Raw genomic sequence first — 22,500 nt, forward strand, 5'->3', positions numbered from 1 at the left:
GGGTGATATAGATGTAAGTGCAGGTATCTATGAAGATTGATTGCCATTCGTTATGGACCATGTATATCAACAGTAACATTAAACAAGTATTTTAGCAGTAATATTTTAAGCGATGAGTGAGATCAATGAACAATAATGAAATTACGCTGAAAGTTCTGTACATACATTGTTCATGTAAACTCATTTCTCACAGAAAAACATCCAGACAACAGAAAAGATAAACATGTGATAAAAATTACATAGCTAGATAAAGCAATAATACCAAATCCATCTTGGTATCACCCAGCTATCTATACCAACATCTTTTCTCTGTGACATATAAAATGCTAACTTTTTGGATCTCTAAATACCGCTGATGCAATTTTTATATGCATTGAGTGTTTGTTTGCTATTTATACTCTTATACAAAGTATGAGAATGATAACTTGTATTGTAACTCCATTGTAACTTTATAAAAATCTGCCAAATAGTGAATAAGATTGATGTGAATTTTCTCACTGAGAAGAGTGGTTTTTGAAACGATACAATTATATGATTATATTTATTTCTGCATCTACAATTTGTAATGAAATATTGTAAAAGTTTACATACATAAATGAAACAACTTATAATCGGTCTTTTAATTAGCCATCTCACAATATTTACTGCAGAACTCTTGGACCATCTTTCTGGTGTAATGTACGACTGATTATAGATTATCCTATTCATTGACCCCCCCCCCCTAAAGAAATAAAAAAAAAATCTCATGCTCATTGTTATGGTTTGGGGCACAGGAAATAAAGACATGCTTAATGTTGGGGATCACCCTTACCTTGGACTTTAGCCCTTGCCTCAACTAATTTTGCATGCTCTTTTCTTCTTCCCTCTCCTTTTCCTTTTCTCTAATCCCTTCTGTCCACTTCCTAAGGTGCAAGCGCCATGCTAAAAGGATGTTTTTTTCAGTCCTGAATGGCCTTGGGAAGTCATGGGCCTAGTATTATCTTGGCTAACCCAGAGTCCCTAAAGGAAAATGTATTCATTGTAGTATTGATTTATGAAACGTTTCTGCACATAGACATCTCTGCAAGTGCTTAGACACGAAAGAGTCAATTAGTAGACCTTGTGACTTGCCTGTTTCACTTTTCCTTGATTTTGCATGAAAAAGGCCTTTTTTTACTATTGCAATCAACATTGGTGTTGATTTTTCTTTATTGATATATTTATTAAAGTCTTCTTATTAGATATTGGTGTATAATAATTGGATTCTCTTCCCTATATATTTTGGCCAATAATAAAGATTTTATTCCCTTATTTGGGGCTTGACCCTTTGTCAACTAGGCTGTCAAAATTTGACTTCTTTGGTTTCCTGACCTCTCCTTTGATCATATGGGTTTAAGGGCATTTAAAGTGAGTGAGGGGGAGGAAGGTTAGGCATTAGAGAAATAGTAGATATTGGTATATCTGGATTTAGAATAGATAGGGAGAGTAGAGGTAAGATGGTTCAGGGCAGAGGGGAGAGATTCTGGGAAAGATGCAGAAACATCTTGTGGAGATGGGGCTGGAGCAGAGCAAAGGACTTTTGGAATAGGTTTAGAGCAAAAACTCGTAGTTGTGCTTCCTGTCTAGTCTCACATAGAGTGAGGCCAAATTGGAATCTAAGAACTGCTACCTCACATTTGAGCTTGAAGGCAGGGCAGCTCCTATAAAATATGTTATGGGAGTCACCACAGTTGGCACATGTACATGGCTGAGCAGGGCAATTTAAACAGTCATGACCAAGTTGGGCACATAGAGGGCAGCGGACTGTGGAGCGACAGTGGCTGGGTGGCCAAAACGCCAACATTTCTGACATTGACAGGGAAGGACTTGATATGGTCAGACATGGTAGGACAATCCACCAATATAAACTTTATGGGGGAGGTCATGTATACAGAAGCTAATTTTGGCAATATTGATATTTACACTAACCCCTGGGAGGAATAGTGTAACACTACTGCTACTGCAATCATAATCAGCAAGGCAGGTAAGTAGGTCATTTTCACAATCTGACCAGCTCTTGTCATATATGGGATAATCAGTCAGGAGGATAGAAACAGTTCCAGTACATGTATTAAGAGTTGGGTAGGGTTCAGCTGGAATGGGTTTGCCAGTAAGATCAGTTAGGCTATATAGTGCACAAGCTTGGGATTCTGATAAAAGTGACCAGATGTAACTGGTAACTTTGCCTACTTGTTTTTGGTGATACTGTTGAAAGAGAAGGGCATTCCCAGAGTGGGGGGCTGTGGGAGGAATGACAAAGAATCGATCCCACATGGCTGGGCCAAAGAGAGTACTCAAAAAGGTTTGCAGAGGTAGAGGCAGTAGAAGGACAAGGGCGGGAGGAAGATTGGGTAGTGTAGTGGAGTAGTTCTGCTGGGAGGAGGATAATAAGGGTGAAGAGTAGTAATAAGGGAAGTAGCTATTGAAGAAGACTGTGCAATAGGTTATGGAGAGAAGAATGTTGGGAGAGAGGAAAAGTGCATTCTGGAGGTTGACTAATAACCTGGATGGGTGGTTCAGAATGGATACAGAGTTGTCAGTAAATATTGAGAAGGGGTAAATAATATCCGTGGTCAGATCAGTAGTCAAAGGAGGGGCAGAGGTCAGAAAACCATAAAAATCTAAATCAGATAGGCTAGTTGATGCCCCTATTAAGGGTAAAGAATCTTCATTATTGGCCATGGTGAGCCTGAATACAATGCAGAAAAGAAATGGAGAAGGAAAGAGAAGGAAAGAAAGGTCAAGAAAAGGCCTTGAAAAATTAGTTGAAGTGAGGGATGAGGCCCAAGGCAGGGGTGATCTATATTGTGTTTCAGTCCCCATCTCCTAAGCCCCGCCACAACAACAACGGGCATGGGATTGGGGGGATATACTGTACTGGCACAAAGTCAGCCTTTTATCCTTTTAACATGGCTCCCACACCTGATGAAGTGGAGAAGAGCAAGAAAAAGGAGAAGAAAAGTCTGTAAAAAATCATTTGAGTTAAGGGATGAGATCCAAGGTAGGGGTGATCCCCCAGCATTGGGTCTCGTTCTCCATCTCCTAAGCGCCCCATGGTAACAACTTGTAGATATTGCTTCCAATAACCTATGAATTACCCCGTGACCCCTGATGCCCTTGCACATGTACTCACAAATTTTATATTGGTAAATAAGACCAAATACTGAAAAACAATTTTTTTATTACAGCCTCAATACATGAGATTCCTTACACCATATCCTTCAAAAGCATGATCTTCTAAAGTAAAACTTCTGAGCTTACAAACTGGCACAAAACTTTGTTAAGCATCATTGTTTGGGAACTAATCAAACATAAATGTGCCCACTCCTAAAAATGAAACTGTCTCACTCACAACTTTAAACACAAAACAACCACAGCTTAATATAATTAAAAACTCTGGATCATTAATTAACTAGAAAGTGGGATATAAAAACAATTTCTGAGTAATGTACCATGAGAGATATGGTTCTAAAAATAATTGTGGCTAAATACTCCCGGTAAAGACAAAAATGCATTCAAAAATACACAATTTTTAAAAAATATTCTTTATAACTGACAAACTTTTCCCATTCAATTTTTTTTTATCCAAAAAAACAATACTCCTTGTGGTTGGTTTTTTCATGTCTGTTACACTGCTTCATCACAAATTTGAGCAATGGCTCCTTTTATGTTTTCAATAAATGTTTCATGTATCTTCCTCTGCAGACGTGCTTCCAATAACCTCTACTTTGGCCGACTCATCAACACTGAAGAATAGCAATGAAGGAATAATACGTATAGAGACTAAAGACCTGTGTCGTTAGTTGTCTTTTGTAATGACAAAAAGAAAAATGAAAGTTAAATAAAAAAGATCAGAAATGAAATATACCTTTGTACATAAAATTCATACTAAATAAACATTCTTCACAGAAGATTACCATGCTAGAAAATTGAACCCAGAGTATTGAATTCTATTCTATAAAGCCTCTAAATTCTTCTTCAGTTATTGCAACAAGTGGATTAACACCAGTAATCAACCTGATCTGTGACAAGATTCACTCTGTAGTGTTATGGTTGAGTCTCAATATACACTGTAAAACATGAATTCAACCAGCACTCCAAAAACTACAAAGAAATTGAATATTTTCTGTTTACAGTCTGTATAATTGCAGTTCAGGAGTATCACATCTGAATCTCTTTATTACACAAATAAATATCTTCGATTTACACTCTTTCCTCAACTCAACAGCATTAATTTTAAAATATATATTTTTGAGGTAAGTCACTATATATACACACACAGAACATTGATATCATGCCAGTTCAATCCTTAATCTCATGACCTCACTATAATCAATGTGCATCTGAATGTAAAATTACCAAACTTAACCCATTCACAACTTGGTAAAATTTTGGGTAATGTTTGGCAAGGCCTGAGTATATTTGCAACACACTGCTCCACACCTGAGCTATTGTTGTCCGGCTCATAAGCTGCCATCCTGGCCACCAGGAAACAGGTTCACATCATTATATGTCACCCAGTGTCTGTGGCTTATCATTGTACCCAGCATGAATGGGTTAAATTTGATTTACCAAGAGTAAAAACATTAAAAATTATTTACCTCATTTGCTGCTTCAAAATTAGAGCATAAATTCATCTCACCAACTGAACATGTATAAAACCTTTTTTGTGTTGGAAGCAAGTGGTTCACATGTACTTTATCCACCTCAACAGTAGTGGGATTTCTGCTTGCCAAACCAAGCTATGTGCTGGGCAACACACGCATTCAGCTAAAAATTAGAAGCTTGGGGAGCACATATATACCTGTGCGCTTGGCTGCAGCTCCTAAACTGTCACACTCTGAGCCAAAGTGTACAACTGTTCAGGGCAAATAACTTGGAGTTGACCGACTTCACATAGTGTGTATCTTTGCAAATCTGCATTTGGCTTCAGCTCATTATGGCAAGAATAGATGTACAATAATGGTTAAAAATATTTGATTGTAAATTATGAACAAGAAACAAAATTTGAATATCTAAATACTGATAACATTTACATTTTTTGTTGTTCTTTAAAGTACACGGTATTGTGTTTTTCATTGTACCTATGATCTAAATAATTTCCATATATTTCATCACACTTTCTCCAATAATAATCTAGCATAACTGCAATAAGGCTACATAAATGACCTTGCAACCCAGACAGGGACTGGCTTCAGCCTAGTAACATGAAGGCTTAACTATTAAAATAAATGAAAATACAGTTAATTGCAGATAGGGTGCAACCATAAGGCAATGTAGTCGCACCTAGAGAGTCATTGGCAAGATAGTATTGAGCACTAAATATAAAATACACAAACTCATAGTCATAAAATGTATTATCTACAGTCAATACCTATATTCTGATTATATGGCACATGAAACTATCAACAGGCATGACTACTTATCCTCAAGAAGAAATGGAAATAGCTGTTACATACCTGGGCAGTTCTATGTTGAAAATGAATAAAAACCTCATTCTGAAAGCCAAGGTGTGAATACATATAATGTGCCATAACATACCTATCATAAAAAAGGAAACAGCCTAATATACATGAAAGCTTTTCAAAGAGTAGAGTAGTGAGAACAAAATGAACATCAGTGCCTATAAAATAGATATCATTTAGTGTGGTGAGTCTGGAAGACTGCAAAGCTACATCTTCTTTACCTACAATCCACATATAATCATCTTCCTATACAAAAGAAAAAGAAAGACATAAAGAAAGAAAAAAAATCAAATATAACATCTGCCTCTATTTATTTGTACTACTGCATATCTGAAAATATACATATCAAGGTTTGCAACTCTATTACGACAGCTACATAAATATTTTAGATAGAAGTGCTTTAAGATCTAAAAGAATATTTAATATCAAGTTAAATGAGAATTCACAGATAAAACTTTGCATATGATGCTGAGAAAAATACTAACAATTCACTAACTAAGCAGGAGCCATACTAGTGTCAAAATGGGACTAAAAAAAACATGATGACCTATTCCCTCCTCACCTTACATAAAATAAAAGGCAATGACTAATAAAGCACATATTGTCAGGAACTGTGAAGTATTGAGGAGTCAATACTGTCCAATAATCACAGCAGTAGAGGGAGGACACCAATGAAAGGAGCAGGCAAGGTTGCCACATACAAATCTTCATTGGTACTCACTTCCCTTGGTGAGAAGTGAGCCTGGGAATTAGTCTAGTCCCAAGAAACTGCCATAAGAAAATATCAAATGTACCACAAGACAACTCATGAGAATAATGTCTATGTACAAGCTTTTTGCTAGAAAGCAAAGAATGGCAATCTAAAGAACTATAACTACACACACACAATTTTAACTTCTTTGCATAAAAACTGCCCTTCACTTTTTCAAAAATTTCCAAAGTAAAACAATAATACATACTAAGATTTTTTGTTACAGTGTTAGTCACTTTAGGATACACACAATGGAAAACCTTCCTTCTTTTTTTTTGTACAACAGAAAAATATTAAAGACAACCCCTTAGACACTTCATCTACTTTCCCAGTACAATAGAACCAACAACATGAATGCATCCATTATCAACAAGTACAAATATACCTAGCTATCAGACAGACTGTCTCAAAGGAACTGAGTTTCCACAGCTAACCTCTGTGTATCTAATTAAGGAAGAATCTTGGCAGTGTTGGTTTGGAAAAGCAAATAAGATGTTCTTTACCAATTACTTTAAATGTAACCTAAAAGGAAGAAACCCAGTACGATCTGATATGCTTCTCTTTTTCACCATCTTTATTTCTGGGATAGACATAAACCTTAGGGATAAAATTGTAACCCTAAAGCATGACTGTCTCCAAGTCAGATCATCACATATCACTGAAGGGGCTTGGTGTTATGGTCGAAATGTTTTATCAACGTTTTTTTTCTCCACCTGATGATGACCCCAAGAGAGGGCAAACACAGTATCTATCAATTACTAGTTACTATATTATAAAAATACTATTGTAGATTAGTGGCCATTACTGTGTTCATATGGAGCCAGATCTAATCTAATATTGCATAATTACATCTGCATAATAATATATATATCTATATATCCATCTTTCTTTTGTTTCTCTCTCTGTCCTATATACAATATATATCTATATATATATCAAAACAAAACATCAAAATATAAATCTTCATTTGCAAAGAACTAAAATTTCACATCTATAATTTGATAAGCGAGATAAACTGCTTTTATCTCCTATACCCAATCCACATACAAATGTGCTTATCATTTAATTTAAGGCTTTTATTTTAACAACCTTCACATAAAACAGCAAATGACAAACTCAAGAACATGCAATGTTCTCTTGACTTATTATCAGAATAATGGAAAGGTTATCCAGTAGGATTTCATTATATATGAGATTTGTTCAATTTATCAAATGGAAGCTACATCCTTCCTCCTTATCCCCTTAAAAAAGTAAATTTTTAGTTAATTTTCTCTGTAGACTTTCTTCTATCCTGCAAAACTTACACATATGATGACATTCAAAAATCAACACATAACCAATGCCATAACTCTGTAAGGCATATCAAGCACCAAATATTATAAGCAAGCAAAAGAAAACAAAACACACACACAAAGAGAAAGCACATACATGTTCAAGTTCTTGCACACACAAACTCACACACAGTTGTTGAAACTGCCATAAACACTATGTACTGTTAGCACCATATGAAGCAAATTATATCTGACTCCATGTGACCCTCTGACCCAATGCTAGAGGTTGAAGGCTAGGCAATTAGTGCAATTAATCATACGTAATGCATTATACATCCCCTGGCGACTCCTTCTCCTTGTATTGTGTGCTATAGAAGTTTACTAAATGCACTGTCGCAGAAGCTCATTAAAAGTTTACCTTAATTTTTTTGTTTGTTTTTATATATCATTATTAACAATGCTAAATCTGAATATTATATTTTCTTTCAATCCAAAAAAAGCCCCTCCCCCCCCAAAAAAAAATAATAATAATAAAAAAAAATTAGGAGGTGCTAATTTGCCTCCCATAAAAATCCTTCTTTAATTTTCCCACAAGAACCTGTGACTGCTTCACCACCAGCACAGGCACACAACCCTCTTTCATAATTTGGTTGAACGGGGATGTGAGTCAGAAGAGCTTGATTTGGGGGTGTTGCAAGATGCAGAGGGCTCTTCAGGATTGACTGGCAGGCCCTGAGAATGGCGGTACTGCACCACGTTACGCCAGATGCGCAATTCCACTCCCCCTCTGCCACAGGTAGAAATAAATTAGAAAAACTTTTTGGGCTAAGGTTGAGAACAAAATACATCTTTGGTAGTTTTGTCAAACTATGAAAAGCCCGACTACCCTAAGAATTTACTTAATTTGGATTGCAAAAGATCACATCTCTATTATAAAAGAAAAAGAAGATCTTCCAAAGCATCGTCTTAGTATCCTACAAATTTCACAACAAAACAAAATCTCACCTCATCTGCATTCTCCTGAGGTCATCTCTAGTCATCCAGAGAAGAACATCATCTTTGGTATAGTCCTCAGCTAGAAACTGGAAATGAGAGAAATTTGAAGTCTGGAAACTAAAATCAGAGACCATAAATAAAAATGTGACTGTGTGTGTTTGTGTTTGTGTGTGTGTGTGTGTGTGTGTGTGTGTGTGTGTGTGTGTGTGTGTGTGTGTGTGTGTGTGTGTGTGTGTGTGTGTGTGTGTGTGTGTGTGTGTGTGTGTGTGTGTGTGTGTGTGTGTGTGTGTGTGTGTGCATTCGAGTGTGTGAGTATGTGTATATGTGTATATGTGTATGTGTGTATGAGTGTGCGTGTATGTGTATGAGTGTGCGTGTATGTGTATGAGTGTGCGTATATGTGTATGAGTGTCCGTGTATGTGTATGAGTGTCCGTGTATGTGTATGTGTCCATGTATGTGTATGAGTATCAGTGTGTGTGTGTATGAGTGTCCATGTATGTGTATGAGTGTCTGTGTATGTGTATAAGTGTCTGTGCATGTGCATGAGTGTCCGTGTATGTGTATGACTCTCCGTGTATGTGTAAGAGTGTGTGTGTATGTGCGTGTATGTGTGTGTGTTCGTGTATGTGTGTGTTCGTGTATGTGTGTGTGCGTGTATGTGCGTGTGTGTCACTGTGGAAAAGTGGATTACGGAAGGCAGTTTATATCATAATTCATTCAATCTAATGATGCAAACATTCCTTATGAAGTTTTATCTTTAAAATTCCATTTGATTTGTACAATTCACTGATTTTCTTTATCATAATTATACAATGAAATGTTAAGTTTTATATTCATTATATCTATTTTTAGTTTGTTTTTCATTTGTTTGCATAAAATAAATAATAAATAAATATAATAAAAATAATCTAAGAATATTGACCTCTTGGACCCAGATGACATTGTGGTCACTTCAAGGAAAACCTTGGCAGCTGCCCGGGTGACGTGAATAAGTCAGGGTGACGGAAAAGACTTTTCATGAGTGTACAAACCTCTTGGAGTGTGATTTGACTCATTTGGCATTTAAAAGGGGGCTTTAGCATTATTCCCAATAAATGAATGTGGAATGTAACGAGCATAAGCAGTGACTGAAAGATCGAGGATTCCTAGGAGGACGCCACTTCCATACTGTGCACCATTTTCCTGCCGCTGTGACTGGCAGCACAGGTTGTATTACATAAAATTTCTTGCACTGAGCTATTTAATACATAAGAGATAATATGAAGTCTGTGCAAGGAAAAATAAGTAATTACCATCTGGTTAAAACAAATCAAAAGACAAATACAGACACTGGAAAATGACAAAGTTTTAAAACTTTACACAAAATAACTTTTCAAAGGGGAGGCACAATTTTGTCACCTTCATGGGTGTTCGTGCGTGGCCAGCCTACGCGCCACATGCCCAGGATGCTGGCCACTTACGCAACCCATTGCCCGGGGTTTTCAGCTCTGTGATTTCTGTCATACAACCGGATCCAAGGGGTTAAATGTTAAGATGAAGGGATCAGGAACTGACTGAATAAATGCTCTATCCTAACCTGATAATTGATAAATCAATTTGCTTAAGTATTGTTTTCAACATTTCATCACATCATCTGACCACTTTTAATAAAAATCATAGTGCCTATTCTACATAGATTTTTTCTTAACTGTTCTACACAAAAAAACATTTTACCCAAATAGACAAATAATGTCATCCTTACTGCTTCACTGATATGTTGCAACATCATAATCATCAACATTTCATGCATTTACAGACTTCTTCCTGCTCTTTTAAAATTTGTACTTTGTAGGGGGTACTAAATTTTGATACCTGACTGGGAATCCATTTTTTCCACTGTTGGATGTTTGCACCAAATACTGCACATTACATTCATATTTTTCAGAATCTGGAACATCACTGCATGCAGTAATTTAGAAAAGCAGAACTGAACAATAAATGGGTGCACTGACACCATACTTCAAAATTCAAGTTAAGGTTTTCAGCACTTGGTCTACATACCTTATCAATAACATCACGATCAATTGACAGTGCCTGAAGCCAAGCAACCAACTCCATATCGATGTTGCGAGAGGACACGTGGATCATGGGGGGTTCATGAGGATTGTGGGCAAGTGATGGGGAGGCAGCATCCTCAGGAATACTCTGGTGGAGGGAGAGGGTTATGGGTAAGGAGAGTAATACACAAACTTCAAACTAAAGAAATTAGTACATGACACAGATAAGGTAAAATAGAAAAAAGGCACAGATTCACTGAGGCCTTAATATGAAAAAAAGAATAATGAAATTAATTCATAAATTACAAAAATAAAATGCTCTTTGCCAAACAATTAGAGCAATGCGGATAATACTCTTTCAATACCCTCACTCTCTCTCTCTCTCACCTCTCCAGTCACTGTCTCAGCACTTGATTGCGACCCCATGGTACCAGCAGGCGATTCTAACTCTTCTCCTCGGACTTCAACACAGCGTCTCTTACTACAAGTATTCTCTGCACTGCCGATATTCTCTGTGCTTTCAGCCACATTGTCACCCTCCGCTTTGCTCTCCTCTGGCTTAAGAACAGGTGGTAGGGGCACACCCAACTGCTCAGCCAGGAGGCGGCTCTGTTCACGCCGGTCAGACAGGTACATCTTTAGCAGGTCCCCATACCGTTTCTCTGCCAGAGAGAGCTCTTCTAGCAACCTGAGGAGAAGATAGCGAATTGATCAGTGAAGCACCAAACCAGTTTGAGATTACAACAAAAATTTGAAATAAATCAATCTACAAGCAAAGATAAAGAAACTGGAGGTAATAAAGAAAAGGAAGAGAAAGAAAGGAAAACAAGTCATATATAGTCACACTCACTCTCTCACCCTCTCACTCCCTCTCCCCCCCGTGTTTCTCCTTTACAAACAAAATCACACTTTCACTAGGCAAATCCACAGCTCTTCACAAACCTGAGATTCTCCGCCCTGGCTGCTTGGAACTTCTCCTGCAGCTGGTGGCACTGCTTTGAGTGGTGGAAGTCATGGAGTAACTTGGCTGACTTAGTAGAGTTGATGGTGGACACACCTGAAGTGCTGCCTTCCTCAACTGCATCATGTGGTCTCCCAGGGCTCCCCCCCAGCACGCCAATGTTCTCATCTGGGGAACCTAGTAGGCTCTCATGGTCTGAAATAATTTGTAAAAGCAATAACCTGGATGAATGTTTGTTAAGATACCATTGATTTTATAAAAAGAAGAAGAAAAAATTGGGTTACTTTCTAAAAATAAAGTTATAATATTTTTTGATGGGAATACTTTATGTACTTGCAGTTTCAAAAGTTACAATGCTATATTTTCTTTTGGTAAATATACTATAGTAACTAACTTTAGAATCACTGGTCTGTCTAGGAAGAGTTTATTTTCTAATAACATTCTTACACATCAGGTTCACTGGCAATATCGAAAACAGGATAGTCTTTCCATAACTCAAAGTATATCTGTATCTAGTGCAATCCTTTGAAACAAGAGAACAGGATCATTCTGTGGGACATTGAAAAGAAAATTGTAATTTCCTCACCTGGAGAGAGAACAGTGATGGCACAGTGTACAGAGCTCCTCACCAGGTTGTCAAGGGCAAACATCCAGTGAGGTTTTATGCTGTGACTCTTTAAAACATCATTCACCTGAAGGAAGTGTAGAGAAAAGACTTTTATTTTCTTTGAAATCTGAGGGTGGCTGAGTGAAGAAAGCAATAAACAAAGCAATATCACTGAATGATTACTGAATATTACAAAAGAAAATCAAACAAGTAAACAATAAAATAAACAAGAAATAAAAATATACAACGCTCACAGCATCTTGGAAAGTGTAAAGCGCCAAATGTATCTGATTCACAGTCTCCTCAAATTCAGTCTCATTCTTGAGGGATGCAAAGGCTTGCTCTATGGCTAATTTCTTCTGCTCCGGGATGTATTCACGCAGACCAACCATTATAACCACTAACTGGTCCTGTTGAGAGAAAGCAAAGCATATTGTGAATCTTATAAAGGCAAAAGAGCCCCAGAACAAAATTACGCATCTAAATAAAAATACAAAATATTACTGTTGATGACCCTAAAGTCAAATAAGGGTTAGACCTACCTGAGTGAGTAATAACTTGGCACTGCCCAGTTCCTGCTGCAGACGCTGGAACCAAATTTGAACAATCTTTTGTTGATCATGAACCAACACTTTGGTGAGAGTTGTCCGTCGCTGAGAATCTTTTTTCAAAAGGTAGAATCCATCCTGCTCCTGGGGATAATAAGATATACTTTACCACAAACCTTCTCTCTCCTTCTCACATGTATATACATCAATTTTAAAAAAAATATGTTCTACTTTCAGAAGACAAAAATTCAAAAGGATACATCTACTACCTTTGACTTCCAGGCAAACAGTCCCTACAAATAACTTTCTATTATTCAGTGATAATGATAATGAACACCTTTATTTAGTCTTAGAAATTGTACTAAACTTCCATATGCGTTTTAGTATCACATCAAGACCAAGGGTGGTATTCACAAAAAGTCACAGAGTCTGGGATTTGTCTTTGACAGAATAAAATAATAGCAGAACAGAGAACAACATCAAAAGCATCCTTATCCACTCACCCCATCTGTCCTTGGTGACTCCACATCAGGCGAGAGAAGACCACTGCTTGAGGAACGTCGGGTCATGAGAGCATCATCGAGATCAGAACCAGTCATAACTGAGCTGTTTATGAAAATGGTAATGCTTTCACAAACAACTTTTTAGTACTTGATTTTCAACAGAAGAAGGCTATGTGAAGTCAGTTACAAATTGGTTGAGTCTAGGAATTGGAATATGAGATCATAAGAAACTTTAACAAAAATAACACAGTATTTACTTGACTATAAACATGGGATTTTAAAGCCTCTGTTCTTATATATAAAATCAATATAATATCAATCTGAAGATCATGGAAGAGGAGTCATTAGAATACAAACTTGACAGACTGAATTCCTCTATTCAGGTAACCTAAATAAAATATTGTGTTACAGCTACTTTTTCATATCGGGAGAAATTATTAGTATTCTAAACTGATGAAACTTACAAAACACTGAAATGCACTTCCACTACAAGTATCATTAATACCTTTTATGTCTAACATTTTGAGACCCATAAAAACAAGGGGCTTATATCCAAGAAATACTGTTTAATGATGCTATCAAAACATAACTAAAATACATTGTGGAAATTGTTAACCAAAGACAGTAAAAAAACACTTCAAATCTATCAGTGCTTTTTACTATAACAACATGCAAGTCCTATTATTATTATCAATTAATTACTTTATGCTATTACACCTGAAACCTCACACTGTACTCTATTTTTAGCTTTAATCTAGGCATCTAATTCTATTGCAAAAAAAATTTACATATGCATCATATAACACTACAAAAATAAGACCACACCAGTAACTATGAATCACATATATATTATAAAAAACACTTATGCAATGCTCATGAAGCTTTGAGAATCACCTTTATTACATTTCAAAAACAGTGAAGCCACAATATTTAATAAATGAATGAATAAATAAATAAATCACATCTTTATACTGAAATTATCAATCAAGCACAAATCAAAAGTCAATCTAGAATGCATTATATCTCATTAAATCAAAAAAAGCATATGGACAATACAAGTGCACACACAAAGATTTTACTTTTGGGGAAAAAAAAAAAAATCCTGTACTCTAGTATATCAGCAAAAAACATATCAAGTTTTAATGATAAAAATAAGTGCAGAAAAGTGAGCCTGTAGGTTGTTTACCTGGTGTATGAGAGAGATGAGAGGTAGGAGGAGGGGGAGGCTGGGGAGACACTGGGGCTGCCAGCTGTGTTGCAACGGGAACCATACCCATACCCGAACTCTAGGCTACAACACAGAGAGGCAGCTATCACACACATGCCAAGGGTACAGTGTGGTGGTTGAGAAGGCTAAAGGTAGGAGATAATCTTTTTTTTCTTCATTTTTGAGGGCAGAAGGGCAGAGCAAAAGCAGCAAAATTGAGAGTGAGGGGAGATTTTGAGAGATGAAATATGCCTGGTGAGAGATGATGGGGAGGGGGTTAAAGTCAGTTTTATTTATTCACTTCATGTTAATTATAAAATGAATCATTAAAGCTTTAAATTAGCTGGTGAAAGCCATAAATGTATTTAAAAATTGCTTAGCTCCTTAAATGTGCCTTGTGAAAGAACAAGGAAAAATTAACAGCAGCACATAAAAAAAGTATTTGTAGTTATTTAATTGAAAAGAAGAGTTCTGTCAAAAAGTGAATAGAGTGCAACTGATAAGGAAAGGTGATTATTGTAAGGCATGGCAACAAACAGAAAAAAATTAGAACCTATTCTATTTGATGGAACCTTCATATGACACAGGAAATTATTGCATATTTCTTTGCAATTGCCCTAATAATGGCAATAATAATGACAGCAAAAATAGGGAGGGTTACTCCCACAGTGGAGATAATCAAACAATATTTTATTCCAATACCCAATCTCTGCCTCATCTTGAAGAAAGAGTAAACAAAATAGTTCAAATATTTTTTTAACAGTTATATTCCTTTTCAACCCAAGAATCCTCACTCTACAAGGACATCTTTTCTTTTCCACATTGTACCACCAAACAAAGAAAACCCCTAGCAGCGTATAAATGCCTACCTCACAAATATTGGGATCATAAATGCTAGGATGGATATCAGAATGCATGGTGCTAAGAATCTAGAGCCAAAGCAGTGCTATATATATATGAGAAAGAAAGGAAGGTCAGGAGGGCAGGAAAAGGGAGAGAGAGAGAAAGAAAGATAGAGAAAGAAAAAAAGAAAGAGAGAGAGAAAGAGAGATAGAAAGAAAGAAAGAAAGAAAGAAAGAGAGTGAGAGAGAGAGAGAGAGAGAGAGAGAGAGAGAGAGAGAGAGAGAGAGAGAGAGAGAGAGAGAGAGAGAGAGAGAGAGAGAGAGAGAGAGAGAGAGAGGGAGAGAGAGAAACAGAGAGAGAAACAGAGAGAGAGAGAGAGAGAGAGAGAGAGAGAGAGAGAGAGAGAGAGAGAGAGAGAGAGAGAGAGAGAGAGAGAGAGAGAGAGAGAGAGAGCGAGAGAGAGAGAGAGAAAGAGAGAGAGAGAGAAAGAGAGAAAGAGGGAAAGAAAGAGAGAAGGAAAGAAAGAGAGAAAGAAAGAAAGAAAGAAAGAAAGAAAGAAAAAAAGAAAGAAAGAAAGAAAAAAAGAAAGAGAGAGAGAGAGAGAGAGAGAGAGAGAGAGAGAGAGAGAGAGAGAGAGAGAGAGAGAGAGAGAGACAGAGAGACAGAGAGACAGAGAGACAGAGAGACAGAGACAGAGACAGAGAGACAGAGACAGAGAGACAGAGACAGAGAGAGAACACCATAATTGTATCATCACTGCTTTACTACACTATTTCATCACATCCAAGCAACAAATCTGGTCTTTAAATCAGTACAACTTCTGTTCCTCTACCACAGCATGTCCCTCCTTTCTTTAAATTCAATCTATACTACATATTCTATGCCTACTTCCCTTTTCCTCCACTTTGTGGTGATCTACATATTCATTTATACACTGTTTGGAATGTGTAATAATAAAAAAAATAGTGGAAGAACTAGAAAAGAGTGTACTTCTTAAATAAAAATTGACAAGAGAATTGTGAAAGAAGAGAGAATTTTAAAAATATATAAAATAAAATAATATCATGCATATTCACATTACAACAAGCTAGCAAAGCTTTCCTTTTAGCAGCCACTATAATAGGCAAGGAATCTCATGATATATAATCACTCATAATCTTGGACAAAAGGCTATTTCTGCTATTCATCTCCTTACAATCATGATGATAAGGAGAACCAATTCATGCAGTCATAATCATAGGGTCACATCTGTGTCACTGTCCTCAAGTTTAAGAACACTGCCTTATATCTTTATATTTGAGACTCAAAGAGACAGACAAGAAAAAAAATTACAATGGAGCAACATAACTATCCTCATATCACTGTTCAGGTATCTAGTGACTGAATTTATCATGCATATTATATATATTTGAAGGCAGGCAGAATTCAATCCTAAAATCAAAAGACATCATCAAATTATTCTTCCATCAATTTAAGTTAGAAATAAAGTGTGGAAAAAAGAAAATAATTAATGACAGCTAATTCCATTTATATGAAATTTACCCTGAAGAAGAAAATAAAAAAGAAGCAATAATTCTTAAAAAAGAAAGGAAGGGTATGGTTAAGACCCAAATGTATATCTTTTCTTGGAAAATACTTGCCCATCATCGGGAGAGCTGGCTAAACGGCACTTATCGCCATGCTGACGGATGCTGCGGTCAGCCGGGACAGACACACTGCGAGAGAATTCCTGCTGGTTTGTCAGGCGCATGCCCTTCTTCTTCCTTCCCAATCTGAAATCATGATCATAATTTCTTTTTGTATTCGAAAACTAGTACAAATTCAAATTCATCAAAAAACCTCCACAAATTTGGTTACCAGCTCTACTTTTACATTCCCCAACCTTAAATTCTTATTGTATTTCTGACTCTCAGATATCTCGCGAATATAAATGCCATCACATCATATTTGCGGGAAAGATCACTGAAGATAGAAATATATGAAAAGCCTCTCATTTTGTCTTTTCCTTTTTCTGTCATTCTAACTTGTTTTTTTTTTGTTTTGTTTTTTTCTGGTAATGAAATTGTGCCTAATGTCAACTAAAGAGCAATAACAAGCAAACCAGGAAAGGAAATTTCACTTATATAAAGATCTCTCAGAAATAAATCCTCATTGCCGCATTTACATCCAAATCAGACATTAGGTTCATGAACAGCTCATGCAGCATATTCAAAGTATATTGCATTTATGTTATCAAGAAGTAGAGTGACATTTTAAATGGCTTTGGTTGTGTTAAAGGTGTCTTTATGTTAACGTATTGTAATGTTGGGTAAAATGGAGTTAGGAAAGGTGCTGAAGTTATCAAAAATAGGATGTGAATCTCATAAAGCCATTCTAAGGTGTGAGATATTCAGGATTCTTTTTAAAACTGAGATTTATGGAAGTAATAAAATACAGCATATCTGCAGTAGCATCATGCAGGACAACCATATCTTTAAGAGCTGAAGTTAATACATCAAACTGTAAATTTCACTGCATTCCATATCACCAGCAGTACAACTTCAAAAGCTTGTAAAAATACACTTTAATGTTAGACATTTTCCTAGATTTTAATTTGATCGTACTTGTTATTTCTTTTTCTTTTATATTTTGAAGAATATATCCAAAATGACATGCAATTTGAAGGAAATGTGCATGATTTCCTGCATTTGGTTTACTTCTTCCAGCATAAAATATATGTATATGCATGCTAAGATGTATACTGGAGATATTCACATATTAACATGTCCAATGCCATGCTCTCTTATATGGTTTATTCCTTATAAAAATCAGGTGAGAAAAAATGGCTCAGGATGTGAATTAATGTGTGTATGTGTGTGTGTGTGTGTGTGTGTGTGTGTGTGTGTGTGTGTGTGTGTGTGTGTGTGTGTGTGTGTGTGTGTGTGTGTGTGTGTGTGTGTGTGTGTGTGTGTATGTGTGTGTGTGTATGTGTGTGTGTGTATGTGTGGGTATGTATGTTTGGGTATGTATGTTTGGGTATGTATGTGTGTGGGTATGTATGTGTGTGGGTATGTCTGTGTGTGGGTATGTCTGGGTGTGGGTATGTCTGTGTGTGGGTATGTCTGTGTGTGGGTATGTCTGTGTGTGGGTATGTCTGTGTGTGGGTATGTCTGTGTATGGGTATGTCTGTGTGTGGGCATGTCTGTGTGTGTGTATATCTGTGTGTGGGTATATCTGTGTGTGGGTATGTCTGTGTGTGGGTATGTCTGTGTGTGGGTATGTCTGTGCGTGGGTATGTCTGTGTGTGGGTATGTCTGTGTGTATGTATGTCTGTGTGTGTGTGTGTCTGTGTGTGTGTGTCTGTGTGTGTGTGTCTGTGTGTGTGTGTCTGTGTGTGTGTGTGTGTGTGTGTGTGTGTGTGTGTGTGTGTGTGTGTGTGTGTGTGTGTGTGTGTGTGTGTGTGTGTGTGTGTGTATGTGTGTGTATGTGTGTGTATGTGTGTGTATGTGTGTGTGTATGTGTGTGTGTGTGTGTGTGTGTGTGTGTGTCTGTGTCGGTCTGTGTCTGTGTCGGTCTGTGTCTGTGTCGGTCTGTGTCTGTGTAGGTCTGTGTCTGTGTAGGTCTGTGTCTGTGTCGGTCTGTGTCTGTGTCGTTCTGTGTCTGTGTAGGTCTGTGTCTGTGTAGGTCTGTGTCTGTGTAGGTCTGTGTCTGTGAATGTTTGTGTCTGTTCATGTCCGTTTGCGTATATATATGAGTGTGTAAGTATGGCTGTGTATATGTTTGTATCTGAAAAAGTAATATTATCTTGATTTCTCATTAACCCATAATTTAATTGTAGGAAAAACTGGTAAGATTATCCCTCTAATTTTCATGCAAACTATATTCAGTATTCACCAAATGAATGCATTACAGAGAAAAACTAACCAAAATTTATAAGAATAATATATCAATTAATTTTGTGTTTCAGTTTTAACTATTTTAAAGCAGTTTTTTATCAACCAGTTTTGCCTGCCACAATGCCGAGTGCAGTGGATGAGTTTTAAAAATCTCATCTGAATACTGAGAGCTTTATGGAATAACAAAAAAACATTCCGCATGCCACTACGGAAGAGGCCTGCAGTCCTACGTGTCGTACTCAGTCAGGAACGGGTCTTCTAGCAGCTGGGCAGCAGTTGCCCTCTTATTGGGGTCAGGCTCAAAGCAGCGAAGGATGAAGCTGCGCGCCTTTTCACTCAGTTGCTCAGGGATGTCTGGGTGCATCTTGTATAAGCCAACCTATGTGGGGGGAAAAATGGGAAGGCGAGAGGGATAAAAAGGGGGTATGATTCAATCTTTTAGTGGCTAAATCCTGACTTTTTCCTTCTAGATGATACTACCATTTTAACTATGGCCTAATTCAGTTTAATAATAAAATATCATTAACATCTGAGTTTGCCAGATTAGATGGAATTTTACAATCTGTTATATTCTTACTCTTGGAATATGTAGGGATACCATCACACCAACAACTGATTTCTCTTAAAGATCTTCCTACATACTCCCTTCAATATTTGCTTGCTACTCAACATCCTTTCATACAATCTTCCTTCATATTTCCTATCTATGTATATATCATGCATGTACATATTTCATTTACATCACTATTCAAAACTCTTGAACTGATAACTTACTTAACAACACAGAGACTTTGCTGGTACTATATCTTATATTCAGTCCTTACCTTAAACATGGCTGCCTCAGGAGAGCCAAGCTCTATGAAAGGAGGTTTCCCTGTTGCCATTTCCACAATTGTGCAGCCGAGTGACCAGATGTCAGCCTAAGATACAAGAACAAAATAATTACATAGTCATAGTCATACATAAATCCCCAATGAACCATCTTCTTTTAATTCTATAAAAAAGGGAATAACACACATAATATACAGTAGTTACAAGGTATATGAGGGGGTGGGGGGGGGGAAGTGATCAAAAATTTACTCAGCAGGTAGGTATTACATATTTCTTAATACTAACTGGAGCTCCATATCCTCTGGCTCCCTTGTCAATGACTTCAGGAGCCATGTACTGTAAGGTGCCAGTGAAAGTCTCTGTGCTCAAGCACACTCCAGCTAGACGTTTTGAGGTACCAAAGTCTGAGATCTTGACAACTCCCGTGTAAGTATTGACTAGAACATTATCACCTGTAGAATAAAATGCTTGTTAGTGCAAGAAGCGAAATATCGTATATATAAAAGAAAATTAATTATTATTTTCTTAGATAATATAAATATAAGTACGACACAGAGTACATGACAACACAGGCCACTTTTCTCCCTTGATATCCCATACAGAAACATAACTGACTTCCAAAAAATCCTACCTTTAATATCCCTATGAACTATTTTCTGATCATGCAGATACTTCAATCCTTCCAAGATCTGCTTTGTGTAGTAGGCAATAGTTGCCTCATTTTCCTTGAGGGGCCCCCACTTTGACCTAAGCAAAGCAGAGAGAGACCCTCCTGGAACCTGCTCCATGAAGATCTTGAAGAAACCATCCTCTGACACTGTCCCTAGGTACTGCACAATGTTACGGTGGCGGAGCTCCGAGTGGAGTTTGATTTCTTCATGCAGAGGCTGGACTTCCCTAAAGATATGAAAAAGACATTAACAAGCTATATATAAACAATACTAATAGTGATATAATATGTAAACATTTACAATAACCAACTAATAACTATCAAACATTAAATGATGTAATAATAACCATCATATCCATAGTGTGGGAGTAATCATAATCATAAAAAACACACAAAAATTAACTGCCTCAAGCTTGAAATGATTACATAGCACTATGCAGGTATTGTAGCCACAAAAATATCAATAACTAAAATTGTTTTAACAAGACAACAAAACTAGTGATTGTTTAAAAAGATATTTCTCTAGATATTTTTACTCACCCTATATTTTTCTCTGGGACTTCCTTCACAGCAATTCTGACTTGTGTGTTCAGATCTCTTGCTGCATACACTACACCATATGTACCTTTTCCTAGTATTAGGCGCTTTCCACTGTCTTCTAATTCATATTCATACTGTGGTAAAGGTAAAGTTTTTAATAAATTTTTAAATCCTGTTCAGGCATTGAATAAAAATTAAGGACAATTCTACCTTATGTAACAAATCTAAATCAACATGAAACAAGGTGAAAATCAAGCTTATCAAAGAGCAGTTCCATATCAACACTATACTAGCATAAGACTTAAAAAAAAAAAAAAAAAAAAAAGAAAAAAAAAAAAAAAAAAAAAAAAAAAAAAAAAAAAATATATATATATATATATATATATATATATATATATATATATATAAATAATAAAAAGAGGATAAATACAAATAACAAATGAAATTTAACAAAAAATTCGAGAACACTTTCAACCTCTAAAAAATAGGTAAGAATACATCTAGGACAAGGCGAAGGCCTGGTCACAAGGGGCCGCCACACATACCTGAATGGGTCCAGAGGAGAATTCTGCTTCCAGGTCCATGACAGTCCCCTTCTGGTTGGCTGTCAGCTCCAACACCAATCGGAAGAAGATCTGTCTACATTGCTCTGATGGGAAGAACATCTGGAAGTCATCCGAGTTTTCTTGCACATATAGGAACACTGCACGCTCATCCCGTTTGTACAACCTGGAAGAATATAGAAATTGATAAAATTCCAATTTGCATTCCACAGGGGGTTAACCCACCCGCGCCGGGGTACATTTTGTAGCCAAAAGTAAAAAAATCCGGGAAGCTACAAAATCGGCGGGCGGAGCTTCCCCGGAGTCTGTCCGCCCGCCCGGCCGCCCGCCGCTTTTGCCGCGGAGCACGGCTCCGAGACAGCATCGCACTGGCGGGCAGCCCGAAACTGTTTATTTTTTCCCTGTGTCTCATATATGTGACACCCGGGACGAATGGGTTAAGCAATAATAATGATAACTGTGATCTGAGAAGGAGGATTAACAGTGTCACCAAACCCATTTGCATTTCCTTACGTTATTGACTTGATGCTGCTGGCAGTGAAGAGCCACTCATGAACACGTCTACATATTCCCTTCATTCTGTCAATACAGAGATTTGAGAGCTGGATGCTTTTCTCTTCAGCTCCAAGGTTGGCAGTCACATAGCTGGGTAAATAATAGCTTGGCTGGTACATCCCCGTTGGTTCCAATATCAGAATCTGTGAAAAGTATTGGGTGTAAGACTTCAGTTAATTGTTTAAGCAGCAAGGATTTTTTTTTTCTTGTGAATCTTTATGTTTATCATCTGAAATACCAAATGCTCTACAACTCAAA

At 36.9% G+C, this 22,500-nt stretch overlaps 2 protein-coding genes across 5 annotated transcripts in view; one reads left to right on the forward strand and one right to left on the reverse strand.

The window, feature by feature from the left end:
* Positions 1-611, forward strand: part of Nemp (Nuclear envelope integral membrane protein) — an 18,829-nt gene extending 18,218 nt beyond the window's left edge. For both annotated transcript variants that reach the window (XM_070132831.1, XM_070132832.1), the window contains one exon: positions 1-611. This exon is cut by the window's left edge and continues 1,469 nt beyond it. The gene's annotated coding sequence lies outside the window, so the exon portion shown is untranslated.
* Positions 612-3,182: 2,571 nt separating this feature from the next.
* The window catches only part of Ask1 (apoptotic signal-regulating kinase 1), a 40,713-nt gene continuing 21,395 nt past the window's right edge, over positions 3,183-22,500 (reverse strand). For 2 of the 3 annotated variants that reach the window (XM_027368904.2, XM_027368902.2), the window contains exons 11-28: positions 22,201-22,385; positions 21,670-21,853; positions 21,125-21,258; positions 20,546-20,811; positions 20,200-20,366; positions 19,908-20,003; positions 19,314-19,462; positions 16,849-16,980; positions 14,345-14,449; positions 13,159-13,261; positions 12,650-12,799; positions 12,362-12,517; positions 12,087-12,192; positions 11,482-11,695; positions 10,927-11,227; positions 10,544-10,687; positions 8,511-8,587; positions 3,183-8,292 (exon numbers count right to left, since the gene is read on the reverse strand). In XM_027368904.2, the coding sequence (XP_027224705.1) occupies positions 8,145-8,292; positions 8,511-8,587; positions 10,544-10,687; positions 10,927-11,227; positions 11,482-11,695; positions 12,087-12,192; positions 12,362-12,517; positions 12,650-12,799; positions 13,159-13,261; positions 14,345-14,449; positions 16,849-16,980; positions 19,314-19,462; positions 19,908-20,003; positions 20,200-20,366; positions 20,546-20,811; positions 21,125-21,258; positions 21,670-21,853; positions 22,201-22,385 (2,817 nt within the window). In that variant the 3' untranslated portion in view covers positions 3,183-8,144. The remainder of the gene's footprint in view (positions 8,293-8,510; positions 8,588-10,543; positions 10,688-10,926; positions 11,228-11,481; positions 11,696-12,086; positions 12,193-12,361; positions 12,518-12,649; positions 12,800-13,158; positions 13,262-14,344; positions 14,450-16,848; positions 16,981-19,313; positions 19,463-19,907; positions 20,004-20,199; positions 20,367-20,545; positions 20,812-21,124; positions 21,259-21,669; positions 21,854-22,200; positions 22,386-22,500) is intronic. The other variant, XM_070132830.1, reaches the window with a different exon arrangement.

The sequence above is a fragment of the Penaeus vannamei genome, chromosome 18, assembly GCF_042767895.1.
Source record: "Penaeus vannamei isolate JL-2024 chromosome 18, ASM4276789v1, whole genome shotgun sequence".
Classification (NCBI taxonomy): Eukaryota; Metazoa; Arthropoda; class Malacostraca; order Decapoda; family Penaeidae; genus Penaeus; species Penaeus vannamei.